Raw genomic sequence first — 14,116 nt, 5'->3', positions numbered from 1 at the left:
TGTTTCGTATCGTTTTCGTATAAATCGGGAGTGCTGAATTCATTTATGGTATCACATTGACACTATTCTGTTAGTTAACAAGGTACAAAATTTACCAAAGACTTATGTGGTAGTTAAGTTTTAGAAGTATAAAATAAATACAATAAATGTAAGCTTTAAAAAATACATTTTTACAGATAACAGTTTAGCGGTTAATGAAAATGGAGAACTATCACCAGAGAAGGTAGTTTTGATCTATAAATCCAATTTGTTGGTCGCTTAATGGAGCATTTATTGACGAACTGTGCAGACTGATTGAAATATTCCGAGAGTCTCAGTCAATAGGTGATTCAAAGCAAGTGGTTGTCCAATGGTTTATTATTTAAAACTTAATATTAAAGCAGTGCGTCATTTAAAATAATGATAGAAAACTTCCAATAAAAGAGCCATAAAAAAGCAAGGGGACATTAAAAGGGTTCAGCTCTCATGCGCCAACTCAATATATATTTGTAAAACTCTAAAAAATAGTAATTTCTACAGATTTTTGCTGTAGCTCTATTTACTTAAGAAATTTGCTGACCAGTACAGTAGGGCACATTTCAGGTTAAAATCTAAATACATACCCAACGGGTGGAGCAGCAGCACCGGCTTCTTGAATCCCCTCTCGATCAGCTGCCGCTGCGTGTCTTGCATCAGGAGCGCGTGGCCGTTATGGATCGGGTTGCGTAACTGTTCAACAAATAAAAGGTATTGTTTTTCTTGTTATCGTAAGTCTAACGTACATATGCTACGTTTTTTAGAATTATAAATGGATGTAATTTAAGGAAAAGGGATAAATTCACAAAAATCTGTAAATAAAATTAGAAAAATCATTAATTTTAATAAATAAATGGTAGCATTTTGAGAGAGAACGGAACACTCAGTATTCGTCGACTAGGTTGCACCAACAAACGCAAAACGAATAAAAAATACCTTTACAATACAAAAAAAAAAGCTTAGCTCTCCGCAAAAACATTCATACCTCACCTACATCTTCACACATTCCCACATTCGAGAATTTCTGTTTTGCCCTATGGTTGACTGGCAGAGAATGCCTTAAGGCATTAAGTCCACCATTTGTACTTATTTTTATTGTGCAATAAAGTTTAACTAAATAAATAAAAGCGGCCTTTAGGTTTATTATGTGCATGATCTATGTGAATGAAAGAAAATATACCACTATTATTTCGCGGCGCCCGAACTTGCGGCCTATTGATGTTACATCCAATTCAGCCGACCGATCAAATACCGGGATGTAATGAAACTCGCATGCGAGTTCTCGCATCGTCTAAATGGGCCCTAAGTGACCAAGATACCTGGAATGCGAACACGGCATCGGCCCCTAGTTCCCGGAACTTGGCTCGCAGCTCGTTGGGCGTGAGCCGGTACGAGTCCAGTCCGTCGTGCCAGCGCACTCGCTCCAGCACCTCCATGTTGCCGCCCACCAGCCAGTCGCCGGACTCCTCGATCATCTGTCAATAGCGTTACCTTGTTCAATTCAGGTTTTATTTTTGCATCAAAATCGATATTAAAACTAATTTCGTTCGGAATACCACTCAAAACAACAATGAAAATGCTACATAATTCTTTTTTTAAGTGAAAAGTACCGAGCTACTAGCGTAAGATGTGCCAAAAATTACGATGAAATTGGTGACACGCGAACAGAAGTAACACTATTTCTAATCACATGAACTAGTAGTATTGAATGCTCGTCGAACTAAAACCTTATTTTTATTTAAATAAAGCGCACTTTCATAAAAGTATGCGCGATTTGATGTAAGTAGATCGTTCGCACGCGCGTCCGACGAGCGAGAAATGGCGACCGGCTTGCCACAATCGAATTGAAACCTTATCTCAAAGCTAATAAAGTTTACCTTAATATAAGGATGTCCAGTGTGATTAATAGTGAATTGCTTCCCACACCTATACTCCTTCCTGTGCGGGTAGAATTCTGGAGCGCGTAATATGGCGACCGGCTTCCCGCCATAGACAAGTGCGATGGCCTCAGAGCCGGACAGATTGTCTTTGATTTCGGTGGTCACGGGCAGCACTATGGGCACTGACTGGTTCACTACGGAACCGTCGGCGAGGGTTAGGCAGTTGAAATTTAAAGCCTGTAGCAGAAATAAGATTATTTAAAGCTAACTTTGTAATAAAATCATATCGTACAACAGTTTATGGGCAGTGTTTTGTGTGTTTCCTATCAAACTTTAAAACATGCAGGTGTATGTTAAAAACATTACGTTATGGTGAAATATATCAATCCATAATCTAGATGTCGAAGGCAATGAAATGGCCCATAGATAAATACCTTAAAACTAGTCTATTACATATAACTAAAAAGCTTAGTACAAATCACATCATGGTTGCGATACATTAACGATACTAAAAAGTTTCAAATATTGATAATTGTTATTTGTTATGAACTTACTTGAAGGTATTCATGTTCCCGCATGAATCCTTTGAGAGGATAAGCCCATCCTTCTGAGAGTACCTATAAAAAAAACATAGTGTTAGTATTATATCTTGTGTTTCTTAGATTATTATCTTAGGCTTATTTATTATTGACATATTAAAAATAAACTTTTTCTCAAGATCAAAATAAATGACCACAATCTTACGTAACTAATGCACAAATAAAAATTAAGCCAAATAAACAATTTCCTTTCAAAATAGGCAGGAGAGTGGATTTAAAACAGGCAATTTTGATCTCACCTGCACCCACATAAGGTCCAAAGTGGTAATTTCCACAGACGGCAACCTGGCCGCCTCCTCGACAGCGCTGGTCAACCTGTTCCCGTATATGAACAGCTCTTCGACGCCAAGCTGGTTGCCTTCGAAGCTTGGAATAATGCCCTGCAAAAAAGTTCAATTTACCATTATTTATGCTTTATATTATTTTATTTTGTTATTAGCAGATAAATTTAAAATCAGTTTATCAAAAATCGTTAACGTTCACATTTATTTTTCTAGTTTATTTGGGTTTCATTCCTGGTAAATAGGATGATTAGATCGCATACGTAACGAACACATTCGTGGCAGCCTCAAAATTCGTGACGTAGCTGATAAAGAAAGTCGCCTCCGATGATATGGCCATATAAGCCGCAGACCAGTAGACTACGTCGGAAATAGATGCCTCAATCTCACTGTCTAATGCCACAGATTTAGGATTAACTAGATACCGCCAGTACAACACTTGCGCGTGTTTTTAAGTAGTAAAGTGCACTACTTCTCGGTCAGTGGTGCTCATGACATCCCAAGTGTCAGACGTTTATTGCCACGCAACAAAATGCCTCATTGTAGCATAATTAACTGTGCGAATACGACGAGAGTGGTTAGTCGTGTGAAAGGTGACATTTCTTTTCCTAAGTAATTTTTTTTTATACTACGTCGGTGGCAAACAAGCATACGGCCCGCCTGATGGTAAGCAGTCTCCGTAGCCTATGTACGTCTGCAAAAATCCCCTTATTTAATTTAAAATCATTTATTTTAAATTTGTAATGATGTCGTGACGTTTCTACCAAGATAGTCCAAAGATAGTGTATTCACGAAATACGCCATCCATTACGGCTTATATTTGATGCATCACTAAAGGCATTTTATTTGTAGGTCGCAATGGACAGCAAACAAACGATACTTTCGTACATCGTTTAGTTGCATGGTAGGAGGGATTTTCTCATATTCTGTCGATTTTAAGTCACTAGTCTTGTACAAAGCGATGTTTCATGCAGTATCGCTGTGCAATTCGATTTAATATCGATTTTTGTGACAGTTTCGTGTTACGAAGATCTTTATGAAGTTTAAGCTTAATTATTAAGTGAGAGATTATATAATATAGTTATTCTTCATATTGTAGTATATTTCTCAAATCTGGAGCACCGATTGTACTGGAATCGCATCCCTTTTTTTGTCCATTAACTCGATTTATATTCGATAAAAGAATCGATATAAATCAATCATAAAAACGTCGATTTATTATTACCTACGTCTTTGAATCGGATCACCGTGGCGATAGCGTTGCACATCACAAAATCGCTTGCGTGACGTCATAGTAGCCATCAAAAAATTGACACGCTCGGTCCCCATACTATTGAGCATGTTTGCGGCGTCTAGGTGGTCTGTGTCTAATGCCCTAGATCACGCGTCCGCGGCAAGCCTAAGAAGCGCTGACTGGACGACGTGATAGCGGACATGGAAGAGGACAATCTCACACCTGAGGCTGCCGAAGACTGGGCAAAGTGGCGAAGAATAAGTACTAAGGAAAGCGGCGCTAGGCCGGGAAAACGCTAGGTTGAAGAAGATTGCGGAAAATATAATAAAAATAAATATTCCTCTATATAGCTATCTATTATCTAGCAAAAAGAATTAAGAGGATTAATTGCGATGCTATTTTATTTGCTTGTGATAAGACTAAGTATGACGTAATATTTTACAGGCAGATTAAAGGTAATCTACGATCGTGATTACCTGCGATTGGTTAATGATAACAATAATTATCATTTGTTACCGTACTCGTATTAGTAAATAACTTTAGTTGTCGAGGAAAAAGACCAAAGTGGTCAATATGGTCCAAAATCCAAGAGAGCTGAGAGATAACTCATTTTATAGATCTTTTTATCTACATAATTTCTCTATTTAATGACCTAACTCTCAGCTCTGTTGGTTTTTGGACCAGTTTCATGCAAAGTTACCGATGGTCCTTTCATTTAAATAGGATGAACTCTTGGGTGTGCAATGATTTTAAAGGAATTATTTACCACAGCCATTCTTCAATGTCAGCGTGATTTAAATGGAAATCTGCATACCTATTGGGAGCGTGCACGACTGTCACGCAATCTAGTGTCCGCAAGTCTAGGGGAAAACGTCAATTCACTACATCTTATAAAACCACTCCAAAACTAAAAACTACTGAACGGATTTTCATACGGCTTTCATCTATCAATAGAGTGATTCTTGAGGAAGGCTTAAGTATATAACTTGTTAAGGTTTTGTGTAAATTGTTTGAAATATAACGATGTTGTCGGAAAAAATCAAGCTGGCTAGGAGCTTTCATCGAAAACGCTGCCTAATCCATTTGAGCTATAACAACACAATGTATGGTGGGGTTGTTTCTCATTCATAGGTCTACAAAAGAGTCCGCGATGTTAAATGTCTATCTTTTATGGATAACTTACTATACATATTCGTAACTTCTAGAAAAAGATCACGTAATATGTGGCATTTGCAGAGTTATTTAAATGGATACATTATTAACAATTATCAACATAAATACGTTAGTTGTATTAAGCATTTCATACAGCTTACAATGGTCCCTACCACCATACAATTTAAATGAATATTTCAGGAGTAATCGTAAATCAAAGTTTCATTTCGAGCCATATAATTGTACGAAATGTTAAAGACGCTATCCGCAGTTAGTTCAATTTTTTACCACCTTATGCGCTGGGATCGCTTTACTTACCCCCACCATGCACTTCGCACGGTCCCAATAAGTTCAGTATGGACAGCCCCCTATTTTATTGCAGTACGAGTATATTAGAAGACGAATCAAAAGACAGGTTGTTGTTCAACAACAACTCCTGAGGCACCCCAGAGGTGCAGAGGGCCTTCACAAGCTCGCGCTACGCCATCCTATCTTCAGCGACCCTTCTGGCCGCGCCCCACCAGCTCAGCCCGACCGCTCGTAGCTCATTCTCGACGGACCGTCGCCAAGAGTGTACAGGACGCCCAGAGCCACGGCTTCCGTGCGACGGTTTCCAAGGGAAAGCGATGGCTACAGTATTCGTTTATCCTCTCCGAATAGTATGTCCTCTTCATCTCCATTTCCTTGTCGCGATTTCTACGTCAATGGATGTTTGTCGGTATATACTCCATAGGTCTTTGTTCCGAATGGTTTTTGGCCAGAAAACGCGAATGATCGACCTCAGGGACTTGAGGACTTAAAGTTTATTCATTAGGCCCTTAGTCACTCTCCACGTTTTGCTGCCAAAAACAGCACAGATTTCACAATGGATTCGAAGAGGGAAAGTTTAATGCGTCTTGGGAGACAATTCGAGAAAAGACAAGTGGTATTTACAATACAGTACTCCGAGGAATTTTTCGGATTAAACCCTGCCGCTTCTTTTCGCCATCGCCCTACGCGACAACATTTCCATCCACACCACGTAGATGGTTGGCAGTCCTCAACTGTACGTTTCTTTTGCTTTCTGCCTCGCACAGCTAAACTGCGGAATGAACTGTCGCCTGCGATACTTCCGGACCGATACGACCTTCAAACCTTCAAGAAAAGAGTTTACGTTTAGGTAACGCACTTACAACCGCTCTGGTGTTGCAGGTGTCCATGGGCGGCAGTAATCGCTTACCATCAGGTGATCCGTCTGCTCGTTTGCCTCCTCTATCATAAAAAAACAATAGCCTCCAATGGGGGTGGCAACCCTGTCTTTAGTTTTGTTCTATGTGATAGACTTACACCGGGAAACCCCATAGTCACACGGCTTGCATTGTGGACTCCTCGATGGACTTGTCCACTGTCTACGCTACCAAGTTGGGTGCCTCAAGTCGCTCATACTCTTGCGTGGTGCCAGTGAAGCCCTGAACTCCATCAGTGGCCATGTTTGTACTAACGAAGTTCGATAAGAATGGTATAATATTTACATTAGCCTCCAATAGTCGCACGACTTGCATGGTGGACTTCTCGATGGACTTTTGCTCACCGTCTGCACCACCAGCTCGGGCGCCTCAGCCTCCTCGTACTCTTTCGCGGTGGCAGTGAGGCCCTAAACTCCACCGGTGGGCATGTTTGTACCTAATGAAGTTCGATAAGAATGGTTTTTACATTAGCCTCCAATATTCGCACGACATGAATGGTGGACTCCTCGATGGATTTGCCCACAGTCTGCACCACCAGCTCGGGCGCTTCGGGGCGCTCTTACTTTTGCGTGATGCCAATGAAGCCCTGAACTCCACTAAGAGGCCATATTTGTACCTAATGAAGATAGATATAAAATGATATTTACATTAGCCTCCAACAGCCGCACGACTTGCATGGTGGACTCTTCGATGGAGTTTCCCACCGTCTGCACCACCAACTCGGGTGCCTCGGGCCGCTCATACTCTTGCGTGATGCCAGTGAAGCCCTGAAACGTCAAACAGATATGTATTAGCGTGTAAATACTTAACTATAATGCGATATACCCGTGTCATTGCTCATTGTTATCGCGTGGTTGGTAAATACGCCGTTTTTCTTTGTCAATTATATATCATAATTTTATTAAAGTTTACCTTGATCTGTCCGTCTCTGGCTTTCTTATACAGTCCCTTGGTGTCTCTCTGTTCGCAAACTTCTAACGGGGTGTCAATGAAAACCTCGAAGAACGGGAAACCAGAGTCGGTGTGTGTACGGCGTGCGACTTCTCGATCCTGAACGGAGGGAATATAACTTTAAAATTACATTAGTGTAAAAGGCAGTATGTATGATGATGAAAACATGTAACAAAAGCCCACCAACAAAAAAAGTTGATCCTTTTCGCTGAGTTTCCTTTAGTAATGCAGGAAAACGTTAGACTATATTAAAGCACAATCGCATGATTTGAATCGGTTTCGAATCGGCATTGATGCGATATTGCAAGTCAAGGTAAAGATGCGCTGTTCGCGATAGAAGGCTGCTTTTCAGAAGTTGAACCTTCTACAATCAATACTCGGCAACACACATAAATGCACACTATGGACATGACGTTTATGCGTAGACATACAACAACATTGCCTACCAAGTATTTTTTTTTTTGGATAAATCATGACTTTAACATTGTATTTAGATAAGCGATGACAAAATGAAACCCCTGATCGGAATACTCTCAAGAAAACGAATGTCATAAATATCTTATTTTCTAGTACCTACTTCGTCGGGATCGCGGGTTTTCTCCTCGTCGCTTTGCCCGCTTCAAAGTTTGATGAGGTTTCTCGAATAGGAAGAGTCTTAACCCATTCATGGCCAAGACCCGTCGAGCGTACATAATACGCTGGGCCACCATACAAACCGTTTTTAGCTAAAACGTATGACTCAGCTTATGGGTCTCAGGCCTGGCGCGCACGGTAAATCGCCGCTTATGAAGCCGGCCAGTTGAACAACATTATACGACATTTTTACTAACCACCTTTTTTCTGTGACTATAAAAAAAAATACAGTTTGTAGGATTGAACATTTTTACTTTTTACATATTTGACTTGCTGTGTTTGTTTTTGTTTTATGGGTCAAATATTGGCAGTTCAATTTGACCCATTTGCCTTGTAAATATTTGTCACACACCATTATGATAATACAATATTAGTTAGTGGTGACGGTTTCTACTGCCTTGTTTTATATTAAAACGAAAAAAAAAAAGACTGAATATTAACATCATGGTTAATAGCCTAAGATACAGTCAGCGTCAAATACTTCGTAGTAGTCAAAGTGGCCAAATAGTTCGGTACACCATACTAAATATATGGTGTACCGAACTATTTGGCTACTTTGACTGCTACGAAGTATTTGACGCTGACTGTACAATACAACGATCACCAAATATTATGACATAAAAGTACAGTACAGTCCTCGTTGCCGTACCCCTCACACAAAACAAAATATTATTTTACTACGGTTTGGTAAATATTGCGTGCCATCATCCAAATAGTAATCGGTTGTAAAATGGTACAATATCAAACAGCTTTAACATGAAATAAACTTTAAAACCAGTCAATAAAGTATATTTTAGCTTGCTACGGAAACATTTGTAATTTTTACAAGTAGCGCCAGGCCACGGTGACCCATACCCTGAGCCATGTCAATAACTTCTAAAATATTATGTATATTTTAGTATCTTGGAAATATGGATTTATCTGTTTGCTTGCAATGCGTATGTATTTAAAATTTCAATATATTTACTATATTGCACTGGATAGTAAACCAAAATTGAATATTCTAGGCTCTATTTTCAACGTGTTTATAATTTTTTATCGTAATATACCTTATAGAAATGGTTGTTAACTTAATGGATACGTACGTTATTACGTCCAATTACGTCTCGTTTATGTTTAAACCAGAATTTATTCATGACTCACATGCGAGTCACTGGCCCTGCGGAACTGTTTGAGCATGGCCCATAAGCTGAGTCGCTGACCCAGAATGGGTTAAGATGATCAAAAAGCCAAGATGCCTGGCACACTGCATCCGATTCGCAGGTCGCTCCGATATTTGAGCGAGACAACGTTATGCGCGTATTATAGCGACATCCACTCGCACGTCCTAGCGACCTGCGAATCGGACAACAAGACAGACTGTTGCATGTGCATATATTAGCTTTTACCTCTGCAAACGGCGACACGAAACTGCAAAGGCACACATGGCCGCTGTCCGCAAACAGTTTGGCCACCTCCGCGACTCGCCGGATGTTCTCCTCGCGGTCCTGCTTCGAGAACCCAAGGTTCTTGTTCAGGCCCGTGCGGATGTTGTCGCCGTCTAGCGCGTATGTGGGGATACCTGTGAAAATAACCGTTCATTTGCAATAGATCAAAAGGCGAAGAAAAAAAAATCAAGTAAAAGAGCTCTGGATTGGAAAAAAATATCAGTAGACAACTGAATAACAATTAGAAGTTTCAGGAAGCTAAAAGCCACTACTGACTTGATCGGTGTAAATATTTTTAGCGTACCGACACCGACCTTTAGCAGATCAGATAGGAACATTTCTGATAGCAATTTTTCCTTTCGCAAAATTTGCCTCTTTACTTACACAAAAGATTAACCCTTTTACCCGTTTCAAACCATTCGTATATTTTCCTATTATATGTATTTTTCAATAGCTTAATTTCTAACCATTCACATTCAAGGAAGCTATTGAGAAAAAATAAAGAGGTAAAAATTGCGAATGGCAGAAATTGCAACTCGGAAAATATGATTTCCAGAAAATAGTAGCACCACCCATATCAGTAAACAATTTTCAAAGATTTAAAAATACACGTTCCTAAAAAAAACATCAAATACGAACTAGGAGGACATCAGTAACAAACTCACATACCTAAGTACGAAAAATTTCCGCTGCTAGAAAACGCCAAAAACCTATTTTTTGATCGAAGTTTGTATCCTTGTTATAATGATGAAATAGGTAGGTAATTCTATATGAATATATTATAAGCGATAAGAACTACAATCAAGGAATTAATTCAGGCAAATCGTCACTTCTGATTTTACCCGACCCGTGTTTCGCGATTTGTGTGTGAAATTTGACTACTCGAAGAAATACTTAGTGAATAATATGTATTCTTATTATGAGAATACAACCTTGATTCACAATTGACACATTTTTCTATTAATCTACACTACACACATGCAGGCACCGATAAGATTTGTGGCTTTTACAATAGTCTTTGTTTAGATATCCTAATCCAGTTTACGATACGTTATTGGAGACATTATCTTAGCTCTAATGAACTAAATTGTCTCCATTATCAGGTAAATATCTTGATACCTAAATTAAATACCCTGGATCTGAATTGGATGTAACCGGAATAGTCCGCAGCGTAAGTAAACTCCCATGAGAGTTCGCGCGCCGTGAGGCCTAAGACACCAACAAGTAGGCTTTTAGCGCGAACGCAATAGTGGTCTTGCAACTACATAAGTGCTTCTACCATTTGCCGTTTTTTAAGTGTTTCCGTGTGTTGTTCCCATTTATTAATTTATATGTAGGTACTATCTTGTTTCTTATTGGTGTGCATTAAAGAATATTTGTATATTGTACAGTCGCCATCAGATACATCGGAGCGGCCGAGGTGCTCAAAAATATCTGAACACGCACTCTAGCACCTTGACAATAGGGGTGTGTTCATATTTGTGAGCATCTTGGCCGCTCCGATATATCTGATCTGATGGCGACTATAGCTATCACATATTCCGGTTTGTAAGAACCAGCCACGAATGTACCTACAAAACTTTAACACTTTGAGTGCGGGGAGCCCGCTCGGCGGGTTCTCTGTTCGTAGTCGCTTTCATGTACGAAGTGGGAAAACGCTGGGATTGATGACTACGAGCTTAGCGCTACGAAAATGTTGGCAGATTAGGGTAGGCCAAACTGTGTCGAAAACTCGAAATGAACTATAATAATCTTTATATAGGAACTCAGAGGTCCTGATCAAACTGAATGAAGAATTCATTCTCTGGAATTAGTTTTCGCACTCAATACTGGTCTTGCTAGCCCCACAATCCAGTCAGTCCGCGGAAAGCGGTGCTCCTTCGCCTTTGATCATACCCGCATCGTAGTGGTCTACCATCGCCATTAAAGCCACGTTTTCAATGTAATTAGTGTTCTTGCCAGGTCCACTGAGGCCGGTCAGTCAAACGGTGCTGCCGCGGAAAGCAGTTTTGTCTTTGATACAGTGTGCTTCTACTCCCACCACATAAGGTCTATAGTGACCGGCCATCAACACGACGACCCGTTAACCAAATTGTGTCGGAACCAACCTTTAGACACCAAGTAGGCTTCTAGCGCGAACGCAATAGTGGTCTTGCCAGCTCCACTGAGGCCGGTCAGCCAAACGGTGCTGCCGCGGAAAGCGCGGCTACCGAGCGCGCGGCTCCGCTTCGCCCGCGATACCGTGTGCTTTTGCTCTACAACATTTGTAGCCACTTGAGCGCACTGAAACAAGACAAAAATATACTTAAAAAAACTACTAAACCTACTTCTCTTTACGTCAATACCTTAACACGTCCACTGTCCGTGCCCCGTATATGGGTCACGGCAAGCTCTATTACAAAGCCGTAAGGTTAACAATTCAGATTGGGACAGTGAACGTGTTAATACTAACACTGTACTTCTGCTCGTGTTACGTCATCAAGTATTCTGAATTCTGAAGTATAACTAAACAAAGGACCTACCGCAAAAATACGGCATCTTTTTCAGCAACGGAAAAATCACGTCTACCAACGTACCGCCATAATTGAGTCCAAAATCTTACAATAGTTTAAGTACAGAAACCGTAGAATGAGAAAAAACTACATTAAACTCTGGTTTACTTTAGGACTTTGCAGCTTACCTACGTTATTTATTACCAATAGAATACTATACAGTATGTAATATACGAATGAAAAATGTTTATTAAAACGGGTTTATGGGCAACTGAAGTTCATTGTAATTCCAGGCTTTTTAGTAGCTTCTGAGCTTCACTTCACTTAGTTTTGGAGTCGGTTAATCGATTAAACGTATTTACAGTACATATGGTCTACTTTACCGCACTAGTGCGAAAATTAGCATATTACGTTACTGTGTCGAACATTTAAAGGGCCATATGTACTGTAAAACGTTGTACGATACATGTGCGAATAGGTAATTCGCAACTCGTGTTTTAATTTATCGCCACTCGTTTCGAATTTCCTATTTTTCGCACTTGTATCGTAATGTACTATTATAACACGCTGTAAAGTTTGTTTACGTTTTTGATTTACGACGGTAGGTACATGCGTTATTTGCATAGATGCGTAACAAGGGACAACTGACTCAACATTTGCGTTATTATTGCCAACGCTCATGCGCTTTGAGAACTGTAAATAAATAACGTAGGTAATTATTTCAATAATAGCCGTTGTCAATGAAACGCGCAAAAGTTTTGTGTATTGTTTATTTGTAACCGTGCGGAAATTCGAACTTCAACATGAAGGTTGACGCCTGTCATTCCGGTGCGTTTTCGAATGTTTTTAAATGCTGTCATTAATGAAAATGCTATCATAAACAAACAATAAAAGGCGTTTTAAAATAAAATATGTCTGTATTTAAATAAAATATGTAGCTACCATTCTTCATATTTCTGACGTAAACATTAACGGAACGATAAGTCTATGAAAGAGTTTGGGTTTTTCATAAACTTTTCGACAGGTACTTACACGAATCTCTGTTTTGATATTTTGCTGGGACATTACTTTGCTAAGGTTTTAAATTATTTTTAAATGTTATAAACATTAACGGGTTTGAGTAAATTGTTTTAGTTAATATACCTACATACTGTAATTATTGTTTAAATTATAGCTAGGTCTCTAAATAAAAACCTAGTTTAAAAAATACATAAAGTATCATAATTTTGTTTACAAATCACTATGACGTTTTGTCTATCATATCTAAAACTTTAGTTGCTTACAAATTATGATCATGCATTTTTCAAATATTTCGTACAGGCGTGCTCAAACTAATAATCCTCTAGGTATCTTTAATCTACCTATCAAGTAGATAGTTGATGTATGTGTTGTTGTTTGATTTTTTGGAATTGGATAAATTTTTTATCCATCTCTGAAGATAACACATCGGTGTCATTGGATTAATTAGTTCATTTGATAATTATTTAACCATATAGACACAAGTACAATAAGCTAATTTCAAATATTTAGGAATTTATAATATTATTGACAAACTAGGAACAAGATTAAAAAAAACCGGCCAAGTGCGTGTCTAACAACGTATGAACGAAAGTTACCTTTATACGATCCGATATGAATAAAGTAACAAACGAAAAACCGCACACGCAGAAGGTCTTATCTGCGATACACATTATATGACCTTTTATAAAACAGTAACATGTAGGTACGGAGACTTCCCGTAGCGGCACACTGTGTCCTGTGCTTGATAAATCGGTGAATACAAGTAAACATACTATTAAATATTTATAACCTAATGATGAAATAGAGGCATAAGTTGCATCTAGTTATAATGACCCATTTTGCACCGGTAATGTACTAATCAAGCAGCAGCCTGCGTAGCCAACATGCCAATCGTTAACGCTCCGTAGCGTAGCGTAGTCATCTCTATCACTCTTTCATATTAGCGCGAGTGACAGTTGTTTCGTTCGTTACGGAGCGTTAACGAATGGTATGTTGGCTACGCTGACTGTACTGATTTATTCCGCACTTTGTTCAACAGAGTATCTTTTGATTTATGTCTCATAATGCTCCATAATCTAAGACAAGTCAATTATTTACTTAATTAGGTACAGTAGCCAAGCGTTTATAAATAGATTTTTACTGAAAACATAGCGTGTCAAAGGAAGAACGCCAATTCTTTTACAGTTGTATCAGTCGAAATGGGAT

At 39.1% G+C, this 14,116-nt stretch overlaps 2 protein-coding genes across 3 annotated transcripts in view; one reads left to right on the top strand and one right to left on the bottom strand.

The window, feature by feature from the left end:
* The window catches only part of LOC133519888 (27 kDa glycoprotein-like), a 186,545-nt gene that overhangs the window by 26,470 nt on the left and 145,959 nt on the right, over positions 1–14,116 (top strand). The gene's annotated exons all lie outside the window — the stretch shown is intronic.
* Positions 1–14,116, bottom strand: part of LOC133519879 (bifunctional 3'-phosphoadenosine 5'-phosphosulfate synthase) — a 42,426-nt gene that overhangs the window by 8,106 nt on the left and 20,204 nt on the right. For both annotated transcript variants that reach the window (XM_061854059.1, XM_061854058.1), the window contains exons 2-10: positions 11,507–11,681; positions 9,360–9,532; positions 7,300–7,437; positions 7,035–7,154; positions 2,734–2,874; positions 2,450–2,512; positions 1,893–2,132; positions 1,335–1,490; positions 603–708 (exon numbers count right to left, since the gene is read on the bottom strand). In XM_061854059.1, coding sequence (XP_061710043.1) covers positions 603–708; positions 1,335–1,490; positions 1,893–2,132; positions 2,450–2,512; positions 2,734–2,874; positions 7,035–7,154; positions 7,300–7,437; positions 9,360–9,532; positions 11,507–11,681 — 1,312 coding nt within the window. The remainder of the gene's footprint in view (positions 1–602; positions 709–1,334; positions 1,491–1,892; positions 2,133–2,449; positions 2,513–2,733; positions 2,875–7,034; positions 7,155–7,299; positions 7,438–9,359; positions 9,533–11,506; positions 11,682–14,116) is intronic.

This window comes from Cydia pomonella, chromosome 7 (assembly GCF_033807575.1).
Source record: "Cydia pomonella isolate Wapato2018A chromosome 7, ilCydPomo1, whole genome shotgun sequence".
NCBI classification, from domain to species: Eukaryota; Metazoa; Arthropoda; class Insecta; order Lepidoptera; family Tortricidae; genus Cydia; species Cydia pomonella.
Note: the sequence above shows the minus strand (reverse complement) of the source record. Positions and strands in the feature narration are given on the sequence as shown.